The sequence below is a fragment of the Labrus bergylta genome, chromosome 4, assembly GCF_963930695.1.
Source record: "Labrus bergylta chromosome 4, fLabBer1.1, whole genome shotgun sequence".
NCBI classification, from domain to species: domain Eukaryota; kingdom Metazoa; phylum Chordata; class Actinopteri; order Labriformes; family Labridae; genus Labrus; species Labrus bergylta.
The window spans coordinates 10,651,812-10,678,173 of record NC_089198.1 but is presented as its reverse complement, the minus strand read 5'-3'; the positions used below and the strand labels follow the sequence as shown (position 1 = coordinate 10,678,173).

General features: G+C 39.8%; 2 protein-coding genes across 4 annotated transcripts; one reads left to right on the top strand and one right to left on the bottom strand.

Moving 5' to 3' along the window:
- Positions 1–1,179: 1,179 nt before the first annotated feature.
- On the top strand, positions 1,180–22,426 carry nectin4b (nectin cell adhesion molecule 4b). Of its 3 annotated transcripts, none has more exons than XM_065953700.1 (11): positions 1,180–1,675; positions 7,505–7,705; positions 8,848–9,015; positions 12,580–12,858; positions 14,498–14,615; positions 17,034–17,185; positions 17,479–17,638; positions 17,774–17,825; positions 18,153–18,212; positions 19,190–19,390; positions 20,558–22,426. In XM_065953700.1, exons 1-11 carry the CDS (start codon positions 1,639–1,641, stop codon positions 20,846–20,848), a joined length of 1,719 nt encoding a protein of 572 aa, XP_065809772.1. In that variant the 5' UTR covers positions 1,180–1,638; the 3' UTR covers positions 20,849–22,426. The 3 variants fall into 3 exon arrangements, with proteins under 3 accessions (XP_065809772.1, XP_065809773.1, XP_029136615.2); XM_065953701.1 differs by having other exon boundaries at positions 17,774–17,849; positions 20,594–22,426; XM_029280782.2 differs by having other exon boundaries at positions 17,774–17,849.
- Positions 22,427–24,009: 1,583 nt separating this feature from the next.
- Positions 24,010–26,242, bottom strand: LOC109997469 (zinc finger and SCAN domain-containing protein 5A). Its single transcript, XM_020651964.3, has 2 exons — positions 25,779–26,242; positions 24,010–25,137 (listed from the first exon to the last, which is right to left on the bottom strand). Exons 1-2 carry the CDS (start codon positions 26,059–26,061, stop codon positions 24,248–24,250), a joined length of 1,173 nt encoding a protein of 390 aa, XP_020507620.1. The 5' UTR covers positions 26,062–26,242; the 3' UTR covers positions 24,010–24,247.
- Between the last annotated feature and the right edge of the window lie 120 nt (positions 26,243–26,362).

Here is a 26,362-nt window from a genome sequence, read left to right as displayed (position 1 = left end):
GTGCAAGTCCGATGTTTGTTTTTAATAATGTGACCACATTTAATGCTCTGCTGAAAAATGTTATGTTCAAATGTTATGTGTCGATTAAATAACTCAGAAAATGTCATTATAATGTCACTGACCCAGCCCAGACTTAGCGACTCAAGGTATTCCTCGTGTTTCTGGAAACACTGGTGTAAATGTGTCTTTGTATTGTAGTCACATGTAGTGATGATGTAGTGTTAATGTCCTGTATTTATATACCTGTGCTTTTTTAGTTGACCTCATGTAAACTTCTCATTAACACAACATGAATGGGGTGTTCATCGTAATTATGACAGCTCCAGCATAAGTGGAATGAAGGTTCAGAGCAGCATGACTGAATTAGGAGCTAAATAGAAAATAATGTTCAGGGGCGCAGTATAGCCTAGCGGTTGTGTAGCTCGCCTCCTGTGCAGAGGCTTTGGTCCTGTGGGTGCGAATCCGACCTCAGCCCTTTGCTGCACTCTCTCCTCCCAACATTTCCTGACTCTCTTCAGCTGTCCTATCTAATAAAGGCAAAAAAAAAAGGAACATTTTACAATAATGTTCAACATTATAAACTGAAATAACCTTTTTAACATGTATCCACTGGTAGAACTTTTAAAAGCCAAGACTCTGTGTTTATAAGAAGAGGACACTGAAAATAGATTTACGTAATGAGCCTTTAACGGTGAGTCCACTGTAGGAGTTTGTTGTCTCTAATTTATTGTGAGAAAAAGGGACTAACTCTAACTCATCCTTCACACCTTTCTTTTTTGTGTTTCTCTTTATTTTTGTTTTAATAAGTTGGCTTATAATCATTGTTTACATTTGTTTTAACACATTTGCTGATTATGTGAGCTCATTAGACAGCTGGATGTCTGTGTGTCTGTTCTGGATGTCTTACCTGGGTTCGTTTTTAATTTGAAACTTTCTTCCTCATTTTTCGCAACTGCCTTCATTGTTTTTGTTATATTTAAGGTATCTGTATTTTTCTCTATCATCCCTTTTCTCCATCTTTTACTTGGTTGGGCTCTCCTAATGCTCCTTGAAAGCCAAATGTAGGAAGAAAAAAACAAAAAGCGACTTTCTCCCAACCACGTGAACGCAGCAGTGGAGTGGGCGTGTCCACAAGTCCCGCTGTGGGCGGGGCTTAGACAGGACAGGTGTAGAGCTCAAACCTGTGTTGTGGGTCGGGTGCCTCTGCCTGTGCGTGACAAACGGCACAGGTTTCTGTTTGGTTAATACTCGGTTTGTTTTTCTCTTTTCAGTCTTAGCTTGAACATACTTTTAGGTGTTTCCGTTTATTTGTTTACGTCTTCTTCTTCTTCTGCTGACGACGAGGAGGAGGACTTCTCTTTGAACTCAATATGCAGCTCACAACTTTCACTAGCCGATATTCAGTGCACACGAGTGGCTGACAACAGTGGAGGACTGTGTTTTTGTTTAATGAAACATTTGAAGAGGAGACACCTGCTAACTACACCTGCCTGCATACCTGCTGTGGACTCCGCGCTGCTGCATCGCTTCTCTGCTCCTGCTTCAACATAATGCAGAGGTCGGGAAGAAAAGCTTAAAAACAACAGATTTAAGAAGAAGAAAGCTTTTTATTCAAGCCTTTTTTTTTTTGGTTAAAAGATGGAGTTAAGGAGTCTCGCGCTGCTTTTGCTAATTGGTGAGTTATCTGTTACGTCACAATTCACAGTCTTAACACAACTCTTATTGTACTGTCACTTTGAGACCCCTGCTGTCTCTTCTTCTGCTTCTTTTAAAGAATGTGCTGGGTCGAAAATATAAAGAAGTGACTCTTTTAATTCTTAAACTCAGAGTTGCAATCTGTCTGGCATTAGACTACTACAAATACAGGCCTACTGAGTAGATACTATTCCCATTGTGTCTATCTTATATTAGTCCACTATATCTTTATATTATTATCAGAGGAAACTAGCCAGCTTGAAAAGTACAAAACATACATAAATATAATATTCATGCTTATTGTAGCTTTAATATTCTGCCTGGTTGCTTTTACAACATATGGCCTAGTTATCATTAAAAGGCTAAACACCTATAGACACATTTAAATAACAAATTATATAATATCTATTGTGTATTATTCTGGTATGGAAGAGTAGCCTACAGAAATAACTTAGGGTCCAATTCTGACGTGTTTAGATACATTTATTTTCCTCCCTCATTCTGGTGTTTGTCCGTGTCTAAATCTGCCATTAATAATAGTTCCTGTCTTAATGTCGTTGTTAAATCACATAAACAACCGTACTAACTGTGTGCATTTATGTCACATTTTTTGATGTGTTGTGGTCTCCAAAGCAAGGTAAGTTTATTTATTTGAGCAGCATTCAAAGTGCTTCACAGAGTGAAAAACAAAACATTAAGAGCACTTAAAGAGATTTGACATTCCAGATTAAAACAAAATAAAATAAAGAAGAAGAAGGAGATATCACATTAGATGTGGTGTAAGTGAATTATCCCCACAGGTGTTGTTCCAGTCATACAGTACACACTCACAGGCCGAAAGTATCGCACACCTACTTACGCTTAGTCTGTGTTTAGTATTCATTGTTTTATCAAGACCTATTATTTCCAGTAAAGGGAAAGCTAAGTGCTAACCTCTGTGGCCTTTAGGTATTTGGACAACGATGATCCTGTGCGCCTGGTTGATTTTTTTGAAGTGTGGTAAAATATTTTCCACCATTATTTTTGTTATAGTGATGTTTCATACAGTATACACTCTGGTGTTGTCAGGACAGCCGGGTGATCTGAAACACCTTCCTGAAGCAGTTTCTCACAGTGTGAATGTGGCCTCTCAGATCCAGCAAAGGGAAACTAAACACTCCTGCTGCCTGTTTCGGCCACACGTTTTTGGACAACCCTGATTTTGATCATTTGTCTGTAACTTTTTGAAGCAAGGTGGTGTCATTTTCTTTCCTTGAATGTTATATTTTACTGCTTCCTTTAACACTCTTGGGCACAATGTATCAGGAAACCTGTGTCTGCTTATATGTCGAACTCTATCAAAGACAGGAACTATAAACGCCACAGTGTACCGACATATTATACTATCATTTGTCTCAAGTTTGTGACTAGAGTTTGGAGAGAGAGCATTCAGTGCTCCATAAAGAAATGTCCCCAGTTTGATGTGGAAGCCCTGAGTCTAGACCTTAACGCAAGAACACCTTCAAGGATCCAAATAGTCGACTGTGCAACCCTGAATGGCCTGAGTTTGAACAAATCCCAAATGTAATGCAAAGTCTTTAGAGAAGAGTGGAGACTGCAGATTAATTAACGTCCACACGTTTTCGATTGTGATGTTCAATAATCACATAAGGGCGTTCTTTGACCTCGTCCACATCCTTTTGACCCCTGCAGCGTGTCTGTTTTGTCCCTACAGGTGTGGAGGAAGAAGTAGCATAACAGAATGCAGCTCCGTCACATTCTTACTTTTGGTAAAAGGGTGAATCACAACTTATTGCCCAACCTGCGTCTTCCTGTCTTTGTGACTAATTCTTTCGCTTGCTTTTGTTTCCTTCCTCGGTGGAGATTAAACTCTGACAAAAGTGGAGCACTCTGCTGCTCCAATTAAAAGAGCAAATGCACGTATTAGACTGTTATTTTTGTTTCTTCTTCTTCTTCTTCTTCTTCTCCACCTGCAAGCACAAGTGTGATTAAGTTACTGTCATCCTGAGTGAACAGGAAAAGCTTGAATGGCAGCCTTGTGAAGCGATGTTTGTCTTGAGTGTGTGTCTGAAGTGTTTAACTCTTTCTTGACTCTCTCCTCTTTCTTTATTTGTCTTCGGCCTCCTCTAAAGTCTGTTTTTAACTTTCAGTCTACCTCCGTCTTCTCGCTTTCTTTACTCCTCTACTCTTTCTTTCTCGCTTCTCTACAATTAGGTCGCCCACACTGAAGGTTCTTTGTCGACCAAATGTAAACTCTGTGTGTGTGTGTGTTTGTGTGTGTGTTTGTGTGTGTGAGAAGAGACCAGTGTCCCCTCCTGCTCTGTGTCATCACTCTGTCGATGTGTCCTTGCTGTGACTGTGTGGGATTTTCTAGCTGTGGGAGTTTGTCCTGTCTCATATTAGCTGTCGTGTAATCATTGATCGGGCTCATGAATCAGTAACCACAGAGAAAAAAAAAACTCTGTTCACCCCAGATATCAAAGGGCAAATGTTTGGTTTTTCCTCTTAAACCCTTTTCACTCATGTTTGTGTGTCTGTCCCACGCTTCGATGTAGACTTTTAACCAGGTGTGATCCAGATACAGTCAGTGTTAGTCATGAACGTTGGCGCTGAAGACTGAGTAGAGGTAGCTCACTGATGTTGGACTGGATCGCTGGTGCTTCTAAAATCACATCAACTTCAATGCCAAAACTGGAGGAACGGAAAGAGTTATTTTGCAGAGAAATAATGTTCCTAAACACTAGGTGTGCATGTATGTAAGTCAAGTTTTAGTCATTTGTCTTGCATTAAACTAAAAACATAAAAACAGCATCTTTATACTTAATACTCAAGCTGCAATAACCAGAAAGAGTCTCTTCATGTTCCTTGGTAGTTGGTGAAGTTGTGCCAGAAAATCTCACTTGGCTTTTCATCACGAGAAAGATGCCAGATTTTTTTTTTTTTTGGTGATCAAATGTTTATTTAAATTGAAATGACACAATACATAAAATACGCAAGATAAATAAATGACATAAGTAAAATAAAAATGGACTACAACTAGCTATACATAAGCATGTTATTACCATATAACAATAATACAGCAATTTGTCCAAATGAAAAAAATGAAATTGGCAATTTTGGGCCATTTTTGTGAAATTCAACTTTAATTGGCGGACTTCCTGTCGGGTTTTTTGAAATGCTGCAAGAGGATTTTTAGTCCGTCCTGACAAGCTTAATACGCGTACCAATTTTTGTGAGTGTACGTGAAAAAAACCCTTTATGGGGATGCCATTTTGCAAAATTTGTTTACGAAACCACCAAAAAATCAAATTTTTCGGATATTTTCAGATATTTAAAACACTGTTTCAATTAGCACATTTACGATTCTTAAAGTGAGAATAACGATAATTATAAGATTTGTACTGATCTATCATACCATGTTATAAAAAAAATCTCATTGCAGCCGTCGAAGGTTTGAATCCGACCTCAGCCCTTTGCTGCATGTCATCCCCCACGCTGTCTCCTCCAAACATTTCCTCTCTCTCCAGCTGTCCTACAAAACTGATTTTTACCTAAACTACTGGAAACAATGAAATAGGGGACGGGTGAATAATAGATAAAAACTTTAACTCTTCAATCTTCTATAAACTAATCACGCGCAAACTTTTCAAGTAAACTTCTCAAAAAACGACAGCTAATTCATTTTGCTCTCATGTAAAGACCTAAATTACCTCGACTTAAAAGTACAAGAGAAAAACCCCTTAAGCAGAAACTAAAGCCACCCCCAAATATTGAATCTCTCCTCTGTGTCACAGTAGCTCTCTGAGCACGTTTTCTTGACAATACGAGAATGATTTCTGCTTTCAAAGAAAGAATTACAGAACAGAGGCGCTCTATTGTTAAAGCTGTTAGCAATGTCGCCCTGCAGCATGAAGCTCCTCTGAATGATTTCTGTGTGTTGGTGTGTCAACAGGATTGTTAAAGTGCTGTCTGCCCGTAGGAGAGAATGTTTTTGTCTACATACAAACCAGTCTGGAGTTTACCAAAAACTTTAGCACGATGCATTATGGGATAAGGTTAAGCCCCCCTGTGATCTGAAATGGCACAAGCTGTTAAAATGGGATTAAAGCAAAAGAATGAATGAAATATGTTGTCATGTGTACATTCATGATATCTGTGTTGTGGACTGGACGGATACTCCAGACAAACTACTTCGACTGGAACAACAACTGTTTTTATATCACAGATTCATTGATGAATATGTGGTACATTTAAAGGGATAAAAATGAAAATGGTCGTGTGATCTTTCCAGAGACTGAGGTGTTGTCTTCTGATTACTTCTTTAATCTGATCAACAATAAAAAAAAAACAAGAGTCAAATTCAAACTTTATTACAGACTCAAAGTCCAGTTAAAGCTAAACAAACACAGCTCATTAAAAGACAGAACTGTAGCTCAAATGATTTACAAAAGCACAATAAGGGTTAAGTTTATATACACATATACAGACATGAATGCACATACTGTATATACATACATACATACACACACCTACTTTATATCATCTATTCATCAATAAAGCCCTTACTGGAAAGCTACCATCATATATCACCTCCTTGTTTACATCTGAACCCCGGTGCATTTTTAACTCGCTCGAGTCAGAGGCCGGTTCTCCAGGTTCCTCATGCCAGGACTTACCTGGGGAAAACTGCTTTAAGTGTTAGTGCTGCAAACTCTTGGAATATTTTACAACAGGACCTGAAATTGAGCACTTTTATCCCTTTAGGACACTTTAGAAATATTCTTCTTAACCGCCCAATACCTGACTTTAACTGTTTTATTTGATTTTAATTACTGACTTATCATTGTAGTAATTTTAAGCTTACATATTGTATTGTTCTTATTGCTCTTGTATTGTTTTTATTTCCTGTAGTAGCTTTAACTCATTCATGGCATCATTGTAAATGAGGGGTCGCCCTCAATGATCTCTCCAAGAACTTAAATAAACGTTGATGAAGATATAAATAACTCTAATCATGAGAAGAGGCATCTGAACCTGTGTCTCCAAAACTGGGACTGTTAAAGAACAGTACCGTAGCTGATATATTTAATCATGAAGTTGATTTCATTTTCAGAGGTGTCAAGTCAGCAAATAAATGTACACATGAGATTTCTTAAAGCTACAGACACAGAAACAGCCTGTTCTGAGCAGAGGGGTTTATAATGAAATACAGGATCATCACTAAGACACAGACATGTTTTTTGGGGATCTCTGAGACGTATTTAAACTTGTTGAAAAGGAGGATCTTATGTGACCTTTAACAAAACAGACAACATTGAGTCAGGTAACAGACCGTGAGTCATGAACACTGTGAAACAAATTGAAAGAAGAGGAGCTATCATCAGACATTATAATCCAGTCTGACAAGTATATAAAAATAGCTGATCTTTGTAGAGGGATACTTTTACTGTTTTTTACTTTGTACGACTTGTTAGCAATGCTAGCAGCATGAATCGGTCCACTGCTGATAAACAGGTGCAGCTGACTTTCATTTTTCACCATCATGAGGTACAAATGTCAGTTTTAACAATATTTTCTAAGTGGCAAAATACTGGAAAAAATAATCCCATGTGTACTTTTGTACTTATTAGCAAATGTTAGCAGCCTTGAGATTATTAAAATCTGCATAATAATCTACTTCTTTTGAGCTAGTTAGCATCCTACCATACAACACCAAGAACTGTGTTTTATGGTCATACCCCTGCACAGATAATAAATTGTCAAAATGATAGCAATTCATTGATGGATGTTTTCCCCTCTCTCTCCTCAGTGGTGTGTGTTCAGAGTGTGTTCGTGGAGCCTCCTCAGCCCGCCACCTCTCTGCTCTCTATGGCCGAGAGTCAGACCAGACTGCCCTGTCGATACCAGGTGGAGGCAGGGGAGAAGGTGGTGCAGGTCACCTGGTACAAGGACCTCCCGGACGGCAGCAAGGACATGATCATTACCGCTCACTTCACAGACGGGCGGAAAGGTAGGCTGCAGCGAGGGGTTAAGAGTGAGGAGGGATACCAGCAAACTTTAATGAAAGTAGATTCAAGTTTACTCTCTTTAAACAAAAGCCAGGCAACCAATATGTGGCTAATTTCTTAATACGGACCCAAAATGTTACAAATGTTTTGCAGTTAGATTTTTAATTTAAAGTGTATTTAATTAGGAGAACCTCATTGAGGTTCGGTGACTTTCTCAAGTGCACATCAACAGTGAGCGGGAACAGAGCTGGCATCTCTCCAGCTTCATAAACAAGTTCAATGATTTATCAGTTAGCTTCCAGATCCCAACTCGAGGCCCTATGGACTCAGCTACTGCCACTCCTTCATTCAGCATTAATACTATAGTGGTTAGGTTGTATTTAACCTTAATACTTACAGTCTTTTGGATCAATATCCTACAATTATTAGTGCCGACATTCCAAACTGCTAACTACAAACAAATAAACATCACTTAGAAATAACTCTCTGGATGAGGATTACGTTGGTGGGTTGTTTTATTCCTGGACCTCCTGGTACATTAATTAAAGTGTTATTTTCAATTAAACAAAATAATCTTAGAGTTAATAATCTAGACAACAAGCTTCACTGTTTATCCAGGCTTACATATTCCAAAGGGAAAAGGAGGCTAGCATAAATGAGAAAGGAAAAGAGCCATATGAGACTGGGCTACGTTTGATTTTATTGTAAAGGGATAAATTGTTTTAAAAGGGTTTTGGCAGTTTCAGTTCACCGAAAGTAAAACTATGATACAATAAATCAGCGCAGGAAATTTCTGTCACAGTCGAACGTCATAGGTTACACTTTTTATTCTCTAAATCTCGACCGTTGCATCACTGTGCTCTGATTATAAATGTGTAAATATTCAGAAACCTAGCAACTCATCTCTACAGTGTTGATTTGTAATGACGTCACACCAGGAGCCTGTAAAGCTTTACACCTGGAATATTTGTGTGTAGGGTGGAGTCATGACGTTGTTGGATAAATGCTGTTTTATTCTAGTGATGTCTAATAGTATGATTCCTTTGATTAGAGATTATGGTTTTGTCTTTGTTTCCATGTTTAAGTTTCATTTATTGGCGTAGCTTTTATTTGTGATGATGACTGCCTTTGTTTTGTTTGTCAGAGTTCGGGCGTTACGCCGGCCGAGTGAGGTTTGAGGGAGGGACTCCCACGGAGAACTCGGCTCTGCTCATCCCCAGCACAGAGGAGTCGGACGAGGGCAGCTACACCTGCCACATCTCCACCTTCCCCAACGGGAACTTTGAGCGGCAAATCTCACTCACCGTCTGGAGTAAGAGTTACCCTCTTCTCTCTCTTTCTTCTTTCTCCCCCCCTCACCTTCTTGATCCTTTTAGAGCTGCAGTAATGATGTTTAAACTGTAATCATCCTCATAGAGGAAAAAGAGAACCAGGGGAAAAAATCTGCACGTTTGCCAACATGGCCACTGCGTTCAACTCCGACTGAATATTCAGCGGGTGAAAAGCAAAAAGTGGATTATTTTCTCACATTATTCTCTGCTTAATACCAGGTTAAAAATACGAGAAATACAAGTTTGTAATGATAGAAAAAAATATATATATATAATTTCCTGTCATGTGTAGCATTTGCGGATGATAAGGCAGATTGATAGTTTCTCAGATGTGTCAAAGAAAGGTGCAGCTTGTGCTCTAGTATGAAAATAAACTGGTTCAAACCACAGAATTCGAGTTAGTGCCGATATGTTTTTAGTTATTTCAAGTACATTTTATACCTCTACCTCTTAAAAGTCTACCCTAAGACTCCTCAATTCATTCATGGTCTTCACATAAAAGCCTTTCAAAGATTATATAGATATATAAGTGACTACATGAAGAGATGCAGACAAAGACAACATCAGATGTCACCAGATGTGTCTTATAGCTAAATGAACTACAAAAATGTTTGCAAAATAAATGTAAAGTTACATAAATAATTCCCCAAAAACAAATCCCAGAGGCTACAATTTTTGATAAAGACATAATGTGTGAAAAACAGGCATAAAAAAACCTCTGTATCGCTGCAGAGATGCCAAAATATTGTTGTCCAGATGTTATGAAACGTGTTGTTTGGTACAGATCACAACAAGCTTATCACGATCGGATTTCTTTTAGTGAAAGATCTTTTCATCATCCATCATCTTTGGTGCAATAACACAAAGTGTTTGACATGAAGTCAGGCGACTTTTACCAAGCGCCTGTTAGTTCTGGAGTTTCTAATGAGCCTTCACTATGTGGAAAATGTCCAAAACTTTGTCACACCTGTTTCCAAAACAAAGAAAATATGTTGTATCTTCATTCTTGGTTGTTTATGTCATGATTTCACTGAAACCACATAAGCAACTGTGAGAAAGTCTTTTTTTATGGGATCCGTTCTGCAGTAAACCTGCAATCATACTCGCTGTTCTTAATAACTTTATCGGTTAGCGTATCAGTCATGGTGACAGCTCGGCGTGTCCTTACACGCCACAGATCAGATCAACAGAAATACGCAGGCCAGCAACTGAAAACCTCCAGCACTGAATTTTCTCCACTCCTTAAACAACAAACATTCAACCATACAATAGTAAATTTGCCTACAAGGGAATCCATAAAATACTAATAAATCTAGATTGTCTTCACTTGTCATATTCAGATGATTTATATTTACAGTTTTTATCGTTTTCTTTTCAAATTCGATAAGAATTTGGGATTATCTGAGTCGTTTTAATCTCTTGATAAAAATGTGCTTGTTCCAGCAGTTTTTGAAATACTTGGATATGACCTCAAATCTACAAATACAGTACTAAAAATATTTGTCCTTCTTCTGCAACAGTAGCAAGAGTTATATTAAATATAATTCATGTCACAAGCAGATGTTCTACTGTTATAGAGCAGCAGAGAAAACTACTTTAAGATGAATCATGTGCCAGCTAAAATGAGCAAAACCCCCCAAAAGTGCCATAGCTAGTTAAATATCAACACTAGAGTTCTCCTGCCACTCATTTTTCACAACTTTGTTTTTTATTTAACTAAAGGTGAAGCTATTTAAATGCTATACAAACACTAAATGAAGCAGTACATGTTGATTGGGATATTCTGTTTTTTAACTGAGGATCACAGTTTCTAAGTGCTCAGCTTGTTTTGGGGTGATTCTGCTTCTGAGCCAGGCCACACAAAAATGATAGCAGTCATTTCACATCCACACAGGGTTAGGAGTAAAGCCTCGAGCTGTAAAATCAAAATGATGATATATTATGTTACACCGCTCCTATTAGAGGGCTACTTCACCCAACAGTTAAGTCGGTATCAGGAAGGAAAAACCACATTGGAACATTTTTTTTTTTGCAGTGTACACGATATTATCCTTGCAGGAAATCTCTTCCCAGGTATCACCTGTCACTCAAACTCAGTGGGCTGTAGGCTACTATGAGGTCATGTCTTTGTAGAGTTTCTGTTTATAAGGCTTTAACAGGTGTTACCAGTTTCTTTGTCTACTAATCCATAATGGCTATTTCTGCTAATGCTAACTACCTGTTACGTCGTCTGTGTTAATAATCCAAACACCAGTGGAAAGACTTACAAGCACTGAGAATATTTGCAACAGTGATTGATTTGATGACGAGGGTGTGAATCGGGATCAGGCTAAACTAATTGATGACAGCGAGTAACATGAAGAGATCTCCTAACGTGAGAGTTTTGCAGGATTTTCTTCTTGCATATTTGTGACTTGACTTGATGAAGTTTTTAATTTGCACCCTGCATCTGAAAATGACGGAAGTCTCTCTACGTTTTTGTTGTGACGGATCAGCGGTGTCTCGACTCTTTTTTTGTTTTGTCTGAATCCATTTGCAACATTGCTTCTTGCTCAAACTTGCCCCTGTTGTACGATGACAATCACCACACTCATGGGTTAAGTAGGAATAATAACTCTCACCTTGGATCATTTTAGGTAGAGTCAAAGTAACCTGAAGCATGCTTAAAGTATCTAGAAAGTAATAATTACTAGATTAAATTAATACTAGCAAGTATTAATTAAATCTTAATGCAGTAACAATGCCCAACTGTAGGAAAGTTTCACAACATAAGCGTTTTGGATCAGCATCATTAAAACTACTTCAGGCTGCACGTTTGGTTGTGCCATGCTGAAGGAGCTGGACTACCTGTGCGACCTGATTGGGTTGCAGGTCCACCTCAGGCTAGAGAAGTAAATATCAGTCATAGAAGGATAAGGAGAGAGAACTTGTCTGTAGCCACCGCCTCTTTTTTTGGGGGGGCGTATTTTGCTTTTGCCTCGCCATTGTACCCACTTTCATTTGCACCAAAGCAGGGGAAATTGATTCACAATCACTTGTGCTTCCGATATGGACAGATTGATATCCCTGAAGTTTCACTTACTTGGTATGAGACTTGTGATGATTAAGTGTTCCTTTAATGTTTTTTAAGCTGTGTACTTTTTTGTAATTACACAAATATAAAACAAAATGTCAGTGTTTCTCCTCTCAGTTGAAGAGGGTTAAATAAAATAAATAAACACTAAATAAGTTAAAAATAAAACTGCATTTAGACACTGCAACAGTGATAAATCAAGAGTATTAAGTAGTCTGTGAACTGCACTAAGTAATTGCGCCCTGCTCAACATTATAACAGTCAAAACCAGTTCTGATAACATCGTCCTGTACTGTATGTTCTCAGACTAAACTCAGACTTAAGCTGAGAAACTTTCCAAGTTCAGCAGAAGAATGTGAAATCAGCTTTGAAGTGTCAAAGTGCATCTTTTCTGACCGTTAAGTTTCACACATTTTTGAGTGAAGTGTAAGCACTTCTAATCCTATGCTCACCACTTCCTCGTCTTCTTTAGTTTTACCCATCTCGTCCCTGGAGCCGGTTCTCCTGGTGGAGGGCCAGTCGTTCCGTTTGGCCGCTTCCTGTCGAGCTGTAGGCCGCCCGCCTCCCCGCCTCTCCTGGGACACCGACCTGCCGGGACAGTCTTCGAACCGCACCACTGCGGGCGGCTCCGTGTCCAGCTACTACTCCCTGCACCCTCTGCGCAGCATGAACGGGAAGAAGCTGGACTGTTTGGTGTGGCACCCCGGACTGGAGCAGCCGCGCAGGCTCTCCAACAGCCTGGTGGTTCAATGTGAGTACAACTGATGATGCTGCCTTATATTAAGGCCCAAATAAAACAACAGCGGAGCAGATGGAGTGCAAATTGGATACATTTTTAAAATCTTAAATTTCTTCGAGTCAAAACTTATCATAATAGCAAGAACTTGCAATTTAGCTGTTGTGCTAATTCATTCATATTTACATTTACTCATGTGTTGACTCATGTACTGCCCGAATTAAAACAAATCAATAAATAAATAAATATTCTCACAATTCAAGGTTGGGGTTTTGAGGGAAACCTTAATGATTTTTAAGGGTTAAATAAAGGTCGATGATGATGAAGATTATGATGATGAAATGAATAACAGTAAGGAGAAACAAAGACCAAGCCTTGTCAGAGTGCACTAAATTATCTGGAAACTTGAATTAACAAAGACACTTTGTGCATAAAGGAAAAATCTTTTACATCCACAGATGACACAAAATATTTCCCTGACGCCCATAAAGTGTAGCAACATGGTGATGATTAAATATCTTTGTGACATAGAGGAAGTGTGCCTGCTTGCTCTTTGTTAGTTGTGCACAAGCAGACGGACATGAAACTGTGACTTTGGATTAGACATGTTAATATGACTTGACCGAAGCAAAAGTGAAAGGAAAGTGAACAGAAATATATGATACTTCCTTGAGCTGTCTCGCAACCATCTCATTTAATTTGATTCGGTTTCAAACCTTAATTTAAGCTCTGGCAATGAAGTCAAGTTTAAAAAAAAGAGCCCAAATAAAACAACAAGGCAGAGATTCTCAGTCCAAACAGTCACACTCTGTGGGTATTGGTTTCAGAGCACTGTCTTAACTAGAACAAGACAAAACAAGAGTGTCAATCTTTAGAGTGTGCTGTTAATTATTCCACATTTTTTTGAGCCATTAATGCAAGTAAAGAAATGTACTTTTCCCAAACCTAAAAAATCTGAGGTCATTTTAGAAATCATAAAAATAAATACTATAAAGTCCCATCATACCTCTACTCACACAACTCTTACCAACACCTGAGGCGAAGATCAAGTATTTCAAAGATGTTTTGAAATTTCACAAGAAGGCCAATGCCATGAAAATGTTGACCAATGGCACTGCAGTGCAAACAAAAAATCAATATATCGCAAGAATGATCTGAAAATGAGAAATTAAAAATAAGTGAGGAATGAAATCCTTTGTTTCATGAAATAACTTCTCCCAGCCCACCTGCAGTACCCCTAGGTCTAACTGGGGGGCCGCAGCCTACACTGAGGCTGTTAAAATTGTCTCAAATTTTGTGCAAAATTATTTTTTATTAAGACGCAAACAACAAAGCATCTTTCTTTAATTGCTACCCGAGTTTCTTTTGCAAAGCCTGGAGAATTTCAAAACATAAATGTTGCAGACCCTATGAAAGTCAGAATTCAAAGGTTGTGTTTGAATAGTAATGTTGTTTTAAGGCAACTAAATATAAAATGTATAAAAAGAGTTTAAATATTTCCTCGTTTTGTGTTCTTATTGGATGCAGAACATTTTTCAAATGACCATCTCTGCATATGTACAACAACATATAAAACATGAAGGTTTCGTCTTAGCTCTTGCATGCGTCACATTTTTTTGTTATTGTACTCTTATGTCTCTGTTTTTTGTTTCAGACCCTCCAGATGTCACTATCTCTGCTGGTACAGATGACTGGTTTGCAGGTTTGGAGCGAGCCGAGCTGATGTGCGGCAGCGGAGGAAACCCCAAACCTGACAACATCACCTGGACACGGTAAGGCTACTATCATCAGCCTGTCTGCTTCTCGTACACGTCTGTGGTTTAAATCTGTCTGCCTGCCAGCGAGAACCTGACAATTACATATTAATTCAGACCCCTGTAACGCTATATGTGCTGCTAAATCTCTTTTTACATGGTCCTGGAATGTGTCTCCAAACCTACATAAGCCGCGGCTAACACATACACACACACACACACACAGACTACACGCCTGTGGACAACAAAGAAGGGCGCTTGAATGTAAAGGAGGGCGCTTTTCTCCACGAGCTCAGTTCACAGCAGAATAAAAGATATGGTGTCGTGTTGCCCAATTTGAAGTCAGAAAAAGAGCGAGGGAGATATATTTTCACACAGGGAGGGAGTACGCGACACGAGGAAGAGCAGGAGACACTTACTAAGCACTTAATCATAGAGCCATGCTTTAAATATCACTGTAATGCCAGCTAAAACACAGGGTCTGCACTTTAATTAGAGACACTGCAGCAGCCATTACAGCTGCGACTGAATACACAATGATCAAATTCTGTGGGCTGAGGGAAACATATTTCACACATGAGACCATCTTGGAATATTAAGATTATTTTGGATTAAAACTTTTCATCACTTCAGACCGTTTGGCTCTTACATGTAGCGCGGGGGCAGAGTTTTCTATTCCCAGGGAGGCTCGTTTAAAAAAAAAAAACAACAAAAGCTTAAATATTTCATCAACTGGGCAGTGATGGGAAATCTACTTTGATAACAAAGCTTTGCAAACTACCATTTTCTTTACACTTGATCAAAGTGAAGTACAACAATTCTAGTCTTTAGTCAGCTGTATTGCTGCTTTCAGGTGCTCCTCGGATGGTCCCAGTTTCCTGAGTTGGGAAGTCATTCCTCTGACTTCAGTTTGTTTCAATGTGCTTTCAATTCGGAAAATCACAATGTTGTTACAACAGCAACAAACAACATTGATGCTGAGAAGAAGTGTGGAATGAATCTCATTGTTAAGAGAGTTTTAACTCAAAAAACTGATGTGAGATACGTGAATCAATTAAAAGTTTCTAACCACTTAAAAAAAATCATCTTTTGCCCGCCATATTGGTGAAGAATTTGACGACATGTCGGCAAGTTGGGCACTAAATTCTTTCCTGAATTTCTGAGTTGCTGACTTAAGGAGGCGTTCACAGAAACTCGTTTTTCTGATGTTTCTGACACCACATGAATGCAGCACATGTACCGGTACATGGGAAAGTAGTTCTGGCTGTCCTGGTGGGACTTTTTAAATGTACCTCCTGTTTTATATTACAGTTTTCTTGCTTTATGGATACGTATGTAAAATACTTCTGTTAACATCTCATGTTATTCTCTTCAAAGATAAAATAACAGTTCTGTAGTAGCAGCTGGAAAGGATCCACATCTATTAACAGATGAAAAGAGAATTAAACCTCTTGGACAAAAAACAAATATTCCCAAATATTGTTTTCTGGAAACTTTCCACATTATATTAGGGTTGTTTTTCTTTCTTTATTTATTTTTTGCAGCAGTGAGCGCCTTGGGGAAAATTAGTAAGCACACAGACATCAAATGTTTGCCACTTTTTAAAGTGTTAATGGGCTACGTAGCTTAAATCTGCTTAGCATTTAAAGCTCCAATGGTAACAGAATATGCCGACTTCCAACTTCTTTCATTGTCTAGAATCTTTCTGGCTGCTAAAGGTGGATTACACACCTTATCTCTATCATTTTTCACAATCTTCTCTGTGTCAGATTCAATCTCCACTTGTGACTCTGAGATAAAAGGCGGGTTAGAGGAGCTAGGTGGGGTTTTGGAGAGGAGAAATCTGAGCTGGCTCCAGTTTTAGGGTGGGGGGTGGATGTGGTGGTGGTGGTGAAGCAGCATTTAAAAAGCTGCTGCAGCAAAGTGAAACCTGGGGCAACATGAGCCCTCTCTGTGGACCTGATCAGAAACTGGCTCCATTATGCGGCCTGCAATGTCTTCAGCTGCACAGTGTGGGACTCAGTAGCAGGACCAGCTCTAAATCCCTTAAACCTGCTATTTATTGAGTCTTTTCAGATCAATGGGTGCCGTCTGTAAGCTCAGCAGGTTTTGGTTTAGGTGTGAGTGAATTGATGGTTACACTCTGCACTGAACCTGATCCTGTGTTGTGTTTACTCAACCAAAACCCGTTTGTAATTTCATACTTCTGTTTTATATCAGATGTCATTACATATTTGCGCATTTCTTCCTTCAGCCTTTAAACTTTGCGCTTTCTTTTTATTTCCTTTCTCAATCACCCAAAATGAGTCACCTCTCTTTTTTTGCTTCAAGCAGTGACTCGTCGATTCTGTATTTTTTTTTATCCTCGGGTTCACCTCTTGTGAGTGACACATCCTTTTAAAATGAATGTTGACATTAACTTCCCGTCATCCACAGGAGGGGAGGAGCTTTGCCGGACGGGGTGTCTGTGATTGGAGGGAGACTTGTGTTTGGGCGGGCCCTCCTCCTGAATGACAGTGGGGTCTATGAGTGTGTGGCCAGGAACAACGTGGGAAAAGGAAAAACAGAGTACCCATTGACAGTAACAGGTAAGTGTTAGGAATCCAAGAATCTCAGCTTTGTAGGTGGTTAAGATCGCACAGAAGTAAAATAAGAAACAGTGATGCTTCTTGTTGGTAATTTAGAAAGAAGAAATTAAATGATGGACATTTTATTCTCTTCATTTCAAGAAACTGAGCAAATTTGCTGCCCCCTTGTGGTGGATTGAGGACATAAACAGATCTTCTAATACCTAATTAGGATCAAAGCTGCTGCATGCAACTTTTTTTTGTTGGTTTTTGAATGTGTTGATGTGATGTGGTTCCTCTTTACCTTCTTCCAGAGAAATCTCAACAAAAGTCACTCTTGGACAACCAGCTGCTGATCATAATTGGAGCCTCAGCTGGAGCTTTGGTCATGGTGCTGATCATTGTAGTCCTGCTGGTCAACCGTTACCACCGACTCCGTAACGAGAAGCTCGAGAGGCAGCTCAGTGAAAAAACGTGAGCTCACACACACACATTTTCTGGATAACTGAAGAACCTGAAACCACTTTAACTATCGCTTTGATCATGATGACCGTTTGCGTGCTGTTTAAACTGTCTACATTTTGATCTATTGTCTTATTTTTTTCCCAGGGAGGAAATGAACAGCTTCTCCAGACAAGCATCCCTCAGAAGAATCAATTCTGTGAGCACAGACCCCAGAGTGCCGGTACACACACACACACACACACACACACACACACACCTGCACACACACCGATACCCTGCAGGGTTTACACAACAAGGTTGACACACCCGCCCCCAAGCCGGGCTTAGCCAGGGTGGAGCCGCAGGCATGTCAGCAGCCGAGTCTGCTGTAGAGGCCGATGATTACAGGCTGCTGCAGCTTCAAACATACAACATGCAGAGTTCAAAGACAGTTGTTGTTAATATTCTTTTGTATGTGATTCATTTTATTGATCCTTTGTGTTTATTCTCTGTAACTTTCTCTCGCTGTCTCTGTTCTGTGCAGGCGGAAGATTACGCCATGCTCAGAGTAGATAGCCGAATGAAAAACAGTGAAATGTCTCTGGTGAGTTTTTTTTTTACCTGTGTTTTTTTTTTTTTACAGGGCGGTTTGGGGGGGGGTGGAGTCATACATGTCCACAGGGGTAATGTAGAGTGGGATTAAGGTCAAAAGAGTTAGATTTTTGTTGTCACAGTAAAAGAAAATGAGCGCTCCGATGCTAGAAGCACTTTTTCTTTGATTGGACAGTTGAGTAGGAAATCAGGAGAGAGCAGGGAGCCACAGGTCGGACGTGAACCTGGAACACCTGCTTGAAGGACAGTAACCTCTAAACATGGGGCATAACCTAACCACTAGGCCACCTGCGCCCTGCTAGTGACTCTTTTATGATTCAGGTCAGCTATGTGAAGTAAAAAAAAAAGTCACCTCAGCTAAAAAATAAATAATACAATTAAGCTAAAAATTTTTTAAAGAAAGGCGGAAGAGAGCCTAATGTCTTCCTTGCCCCAACTAAAAAAATAAGTCATAAGTTTTTAAAAATCATTTCATAAGGAGATTAAATAGTTCAATAATTGACAGTTTTCATCAATAATGGGGGGGCGGGGTGTATGATCTCGATGCTTTTAATTTATTTTAAAGGAGTTTAGGTTAGTTTAGGTACCAGGAGATACAATGAAATGCAGAAAAAATGACAATAATTAAAATTTTTGCTAAATTCAAAGTAATGATTAAAGTCATTTATGAAGCATGACATCGAATCTCATTTAAGTCAGAATTTATGTTTAAGGACCTTAACAATGTGGACATAAATAAACCTGTAGGGTAAATGCCTAATATAGACATTTGAAGTGCAAAAAAAGGGTCCAATTTAAACCCCGAACATAAAGATTTGCATCATTTAACAGCTTCTCATGACCCTTGTCAAACACTAAACATCAATAAGAGAATAATAAAAGAGTTACAGCTGCTTCATTTGCATAGTTATCTTCTATAGCTGTTGTTATCAGAGTTGTGATTGTTTTTGCTCTCCTCCCTGCCTTCAGGAGCGGCCCATGTACAAAGGCAGCCAGTCCACTCTGGGTGGGAAGTGGGGGCCTGCAGGAGGGGTGGAGGTGGATGAACTGGGGCGCCCCGTCGTCTGGCACGACGGCAGAGAGAGCCTGCGAGTAGCGGAGATGGACGGAGAGAAGGAGGAGCGCAGGAGGAGGGTGGAGTCGTACCTGAAGAGCAGCAACATGTCACTGGTATGTGTCAGCCTCTCAGAGATTAGGTTGAAATGCACAGAGTTTCGTTTGTCATGTTTCATGTGTTCACTGATGTGTTTGCATCATCAAGGTGAGACACTGTCATGGAGACAAAGCAAAGGGCTACAAACAGAACAGAACAAAGAAGTCTCTGTGATTCGTTTCAAGATTCAAATATCGTCTGATCAGCTTTGTCCTGTAGAAATTATAACATTATCTTACAATTATTTAAAAATAGAATCAAGTGTTTGAAGAGATTTTAGTTTTCCACAGTCATACAATGCTGACAAATCTTTGCAATACCGTGCAGCAAATTGAGTGAATGGAGTTCTGATGAAGTGCCTTGTACATATATGTTGGTTTGACATTTACCTGGCAAACCAAGGGGCGTCCAAACAGCCACAAGGGGGTGCCTTGAAGTTGCCTACCTTTTAATGGTCAAAACAAATACTGACCATTCCAGACCATAATCTTAACTTTGGAGGAGGACATGCTTCACCAGAACATGTTTCCATAATGTCCGATGATATAGTAAGATCATTTTATGATTTAATTCAGTAGATATCTTACATATTGCTCCTTTAAGAAATCAGCAGTGTGCAAAACAATCTAACTCCACCCTTTGTGCAACATTTTGCAAAAATGTTAGAGACTGTGTGTGTGCTTCAGTTTGGTGAAAGTGAAAATGAATGTATTGCAGCGATGGAGGCGGGGAAGGGAATGCGACCTAAAAAGCCTCGGCATTTTTCTAGAAAGCTCCACAAGCAGAAGCGAGGCAAAACTAGGATAAATACTGAAGATGCTTTGGGAAAAAAGGAGAGAGGTTAGAACGCGGAATGGTTTACAGACCGATGCAGAGCTGGCTAAACACTGAAGCTTCAGTGTCTGCAACATGGCAACCTGTGTGAGCTTCAACTCTAGAGAGGAGGAGGGGGCGGGGGGGAGACAGCTCTCTCCAATGTTTTGAATTTGGACTGCAGTACAATTTTAAACACTAGGTGTCAGAGTAACTTATAACCCCTTTAAGATTTTTGTATTTTAAGCTGATTATATAACCTCTACAACAGCTTTTTTTTTAAGTCCATAAAGGAATTTGGGATCATGTCCCATTTTAATTTAGAAAACCAAACACAGGCATCAAATGTATCTATATTCCTTTTATACCAGGACTCAGGTCTGCCCTCTTCCCTGGTTCCTCTGAAGGCCCCGCAGGAAGACGGCATCGAGCCCAGAGAACCAGAGCTGGTGCACCCCAGGGAGGGAGAGTCCCCGCCTGAGGAGGAGTGGGTAAACATCCAGTCTCCAGAGGAGGAACGAGATGATGGCGATGATGAAGACAGCAGCTCCTATCAGATCTCTGAGGCGCTGACAAATCACTTCTACTACAGTAACGGGGTCCTGAGGCCCAGACCACACTCCAATGCCATCCTGCTGCACCCCAGAGGACAGATCATCTAGAGCACAGACTCTTATCCAAAACATGAGAGAGGGAGAGAGAAGTCGGTCTGCATTCCTGCACAGAGACCTCAATGTACAGCCGTTGTGTTGTGTGCACAGCGACCGCAGTGGGTAACTTACCCAAAAACTAGCCGAACTTTGATTATTTTTCACCTCAGTTTTTTGAGTTCACAAACACTATCCAATCATTTAAAATTGTGAAGTTTAATATTATTGAGGCATGTTGTACCTTTGGAAGCTCACAAACAGTTGAGATTTCTGAAAGCAAGAAAAATCGGGGAATGAGGAGGAAAGAGATATGACGATGATGCCACACCGCAGATAGGATCAAGGTTGTTGCTCATGGTCATCAATCAGCCCTTGATTAGATATCTTCTAATTTCATTTTTTTTCTAAAATCCACTGATGGAGAATTAGATGCCAAGCAACCTCTTCCTTCCACTTACTGTAAGGATAAAGGGCCCTGTTACAATGTGTGTACCATAAAACGTTGTATCCACTGCTTTTGCTATCTTACATATGGACATTTTTTTTTTTTTACAAAAGAGGTGTTCAAAAATCCTGCCAACTTAAGAGTTCCTTGTTTACATCAAAGACATATCCAATGTGTTGACAAGTTAAGGGTTAAAGGTCACATACTATACTAATTTACAAAATGTTTAAATAAGTCTCAGAGCTCCCCAAAAACATGTCTGTGAAGTTTCTTGTTCTAAATCCACTCAGATCCTGTATTTGATCATGTCTATAAACCCCTCTATTTCAGCCCTGCTCATAACAGGCTGTTTCTGCGTCTGTAGCTTTAAATGTAAATGAGCTGTGTCTGACCACGCCCCCTTTCTGGAACGGTGGGTGGCTTGGGCTTTCTTTCACCGCCCCTTATTGTTCACAGTGAGAAGGCAGACTCAGAGGGCAGAACAAACACCTAGCTGTGGGAGTGTCACCCACCTGGGGGATGGGTTACTGCCCTTTGTGATGTCATGAAGGGAAAATCTCCAAACGGCCTGTTTGAGCACACAGAGAGGATTGTCTTTTCTCATAGTTGAGTGATTTGTAGACAGACTAGGGAAACATATTAGTATTTGAAAAACATGTTTAAGTGTATTTTGCATCATGTGACCTATAAGTGCACTCACGATTTTGATATTATTAGCTTCGATGCTGAAAACAAAGTGATAAGAAGCTGTTGTATGTATGTATGTATGTATTATATATGTAAAAAAACATTTTAGGAACTGCTGTATGTTTGTGGTTGTGTGTTTAACAGCTACATATAACAACAACAAAGCTGTAACCCTTGAGCTAAGGCACAGACACAATATGAACACTGATAGATGTTAATGGACAGACACAGCTAACCTGACCTCACTGAGCAGGTCGTCTACATTACTTTGTCAGAACACATCGACGAAACGAACCAGAAGAAACCTGCAGAAGATGAACCATTCTGTCAGTTACGTGTATATGTCTTTGTGTACATTGTTTTATATCATTCAGTGTTTTGTTTTTTTTGTATGAAACTGAGAAACTGACATGTAACTGCTTCAATGTTTATTCATAAAAGTGCAGCATAAAAACAAAGTCAGTTTTTTTTTTAATCATTATAACCTGCGACAATTAAACTTGTTACAGCTCAGACATGAGGTTAAAGGGATATCATTGATCACAGCTGTAGAAGTTATGTAACATTTGTATTAGACTGTAGTGATTTCCTGGCGCTTACAGTAATGACCAAAAAATAACTGAGAATATGAATACAAGTGTTTGATTTCTTTCAGAGCTAAATTCAAAAAAAAAAAAAAAAGAATAATCTCTCATTCCTGTAAGGAAAACTATGAAGGCTTGGACAGCAGCAGTTTAGTCAAGCTTAGCACAAAGACTGGAAACGGGCGGAAAACAGCCTCGCCCGGCTCCGTCCAGTAGTAACGATATCCGCCTACCAGAGCCCTAGAGTCTGAAATACTCACCTTAACCTGCTATGTTGTTCGATTTGCACACAAGCTAAGTGTGCATTCAACTTGTTTACATTTGTTCATATACAGCTCGGTATATTTTCAACTAATGAGTTTCACAGAAAACTTGTGAACTGTTGAGTGTTAGGAGTCCTGGTGACCTTTGACGAGAGCCAGGTGAGCTGCTTCCTCTTTTCAGTTCTTGTGCGAAAGCTAAGCTAACTGGACACCTGTGGTAACATCGAATGCATAACTTAAAGAAAGTGAAATCAGAGGCAGACTTCTGAAAACGTTCAACAATTTCTTTCAAATGCAGCTCTTCCACTCAGAACGTTCTGTACTGGATGACAGGAGAACGACCTTCACAGATAAATCTTCCACCGTCCATGAAGCCCCCAGAGACCCCCCCCCCCCCCCCCCCCCACCCCTTGAGATCGCTCTACACAACGTTTACTGATGCATACGAGTGTTGAAGTCTTTTCTGACTAATGATTTAACTTCACTGACTTGTACAGAAGAGGACGAGAAATTAATAATGATAGGAGGGAGATTAATTTTCCATGATGCACTTTGAGAATAAAGTCAAAATGTTGATAAGAAAAGGCCAAATGTCGAGAATTACGTTGAAATACAATATTGTGAAATTTTGACTTTATTCTTCAAATGTTTCTCTCGACTTTTTGATTTTTTTCTTGTTCAAGTGCATACTGAAAACAAATCTTCCTGCTCTCATTATTTTTTTCTCATGCCTGGCCCTATTCATCGTCTGTAGACTTGTAAATATCCATGGGAAGCTAAAACATTAAGATGCAAAGCTACATTTTTTTAACTGATAAAATTATCACTTTCTTGTCTTTTCCAGAAATATTACCTTCCTTTAAAAAAAGAAAAAAAAAAAGAAACCGGGTGCCAAAGTTTCCTGTTTCAGCAGCATTACGAAGCGTCAAGATTTCTTTTGTCTTTCCATCTGGTCGAGGAATATTTGTAAGTATTTTTTTTATTTGCTTGTTTAGATTGTTTAACCTGCTTGTTGATAGTCACTACCAACCCAGAATATGGACGCCGTATAGAAAAGAAGCGATGAAACAGGACATCAGAGGTTCTACTGTTACAGTTCAGCTACAGCCCCTCAAAGACAATCAAATCCACACTGCATCACATCAATCTGCAAAATATTAAAGACTGATTATTGTCTTTTTGTGTCTCCAGGACTGGAAGTGTTTAAAACTCTTTACTGGTCAGATTTAAAATCAATACATACGTACCAAAGTTAGTTTCTTTTTTAAAAAACAAAGCTTTGTCAAAGTTTTGATTTATCCTAAAAATAACAGTAAAACCACTCGGCTACATTACTTTTCAGTATCAGAAAACAAACTTAATATGTTAGATGAACTCGACGTAAGTGTCACAGAGATATTTCTAGCTCTCCCAGTCTTCCACTTCTGTTCAATCAAACAGCGTTTTGGGCTAGAGCGTCTTTGTGAGTCCGCTGGTGAGTGCGAAGGTTGCTCCTCTGTGAAAAATTCTTCCCACACGTGTCGCATGTGTACGGTTTCTCTCCCGTGTGAATTCGCTGGTGAATCTGCAGATGGCTGATGCGGTCGAAGCTTTTCCCGCAGAACGGGCAGATGAACCATTTCTCCCTTATCGGGCGACTCGCTATACTTTTGTGCAGCTCGGGGTCGTTTAAGAGTAAGAACCTGTGGTCGGGGTTAAAGGCTGCAAAGTTTTTAGTGTGTGGTTTGTTGAATCTGATAGAAACTCCTCTCTCTAACGGCTGACTCTCTAACGGCTGACTCGGCTGAGCTTGGTTAAAAGACAAAGGAGTCCTTGATTTACTCGATGCACCTTGTTGGTTATCCAACATGTCAGAGTATGCCGTCTCTGCTGAGTTATCAAAAATGTCCAACGCGTTCTGAATGAGCAGGATTTCAGAGTCCAGGTTTTGTGAAAGCTGCTTCGGTTCTAAAAAGCAGTCTGAGTCCTCAGCCGTGTCGCTATCTCCCACTGACACCAACGACCAATGCTGGTTCTCCTGTTCCTCCACCACCTCGGCGGGTTGGAGGTCCAGATCCATCTCATGGTGAACTGCTCCATCGTTAATACTCTGATCGGAGTCCACCACCTGCTCCACGATCTGCACGTCGTCCTCGTCTTCTAGCTTGACGATTAAGTCGTCATCGTCCTGACCGTCGTCCTCGCATTGGTCAGACCTGAGCGGCTCAGTCTCTCTCTCCTGCGTCTGCGAAGGTGGTGGTGTTCTTTGATTGGCCGAGGGGTCCGACGTCTCTCTGACAGTCTGCTCGGACGACAAAGTCTGGACTGAATCTATTATCGGCCCTGAAACAACAGAGCAGGTGCATTTTGAAAAGTTTAACCAGACAGCGTTTGGAGTCATAAAAAAGATAATTCTGCTTTGAGACTGAGGTATCCACAATAAATAACATCATCTGGTACACAGGTGAGTCATTGAAAAAGGGTACAATTTGAAATTTGCTTCAATAAACATACAATTGTACAGAATGTTTTTTAATCACTAAAATATTGGGATCTTCTGCATTCCTTGTATTATGTAATGATAACTTTCATCTCCAGGTTTTGTGCTCTTGATCAAGTCATTTTTTCTGGGTTAAAAAAAGCTGTTTTCTATGGTTTCCATGACATTTGTGAACCCTGAATATAACACATGACATAGTAATAATATATTATAGTGACATGCTTTGATAATGAATTGGTAAGGAGGACCTACAATGGGGCTGCCAGTTTAATTTAATTTTAATTGTTTTTTAATTAAGTGTTCTGTTTTGTTTTAACTGATGTTTTGTGAAAGAAGATTAGTCTTCTTTCTGCTCCTTTTCATTCAAAATTTGAGATTTTATGTTTGTTTTTCTTAACTTTATTGTTTGTTCGAATGAAATAAAATTTACAAATAAAAAAAAAAATAATAATAAAAATATAGTCTTTTCAGTGGTAGTTCTTACCGTCACCGGTAGGCGGCAGCAGCTTGCTCTGCGGCTCTCTTATGGAGGAAGATGATGAAGACAGATTTGTAGTCTGAACCTGAGACAGAACCGTCAAACGCTCGTTTTCCATCACCTTCAACTTCCTGTTCAGCGCTTCTATTTCGTTTTCTCTCCGGCGGAGCTCCACCTGGACGAGGGTGAAGCCGTCCTCCCACAGCTTGCTGATTTCCAGCACGGCGGCTTTAGCTAACATCTCCATGATCGAGGTGAGCTTGCTCTGGAAAGCCAAACAGTTCGCCATGTTTCCCCCCCGGGGTCACAACACCTCTCCCACTGGACGCAACCTGAGCGACGTGACGGCCGATAATCCAACTTCACCTACCTGGGAGGACTCACCTAACAGTGACAACGCTGCCCTGTGTAGGTTACATTACAGGCACAGTTTGAGGTGAAAAACATGGAAGTGTAATACAATAGTAACCGGAAACACTGTGTGTCACGTGACGGACGGTACCTACGAGAGGACAAAATTTCTCAAACAAAACAAACCGAAGAAGAAGGCAGTGCGACAACCAGATCATGATAATCTCATGTTTTTAGAA

Excerpts from the sequence above, each read along its gene's own strand:
- LOC109997469 (XM_020651964.3), bottom strand. The coding sequence starts at position 26,061 with ATGGCGAACTGTTTGGCTTTCCAGAGCAAGCTCACCTCGATCATGGAG. Across the intron at positions 25,138-25,778 it reads GCTGCCGCCTACCGGTGACG|GGCCGATAATAGATTCAGTC; the intron begins GTAAGAACTACC and ends CTGTTGTTTCAG.
- nectin4b (XM_029280782.2), top strand. The coding sequence starts at position 1,639 with ATGGAGTTAAGGAGTCTCGCGCTGCTTTTGCTAATTG. Across the intron at positions 7,706-8,847 it reads CTTCACAGACGGGCGGAAAG|AGTTCGGGCGTTACGCCGGC; the intron begins GTAGGCTGCAGC and ends TTTGTTTGTCAG. Across the intron at positions 17,639-17,773 it reads AGGCAGCTCAGTGAAAAAAC|GGAGGAAATGAACAGCTTCT; the intron begins GTGAGCTCACAC and ends TTTTTTTCCCAG.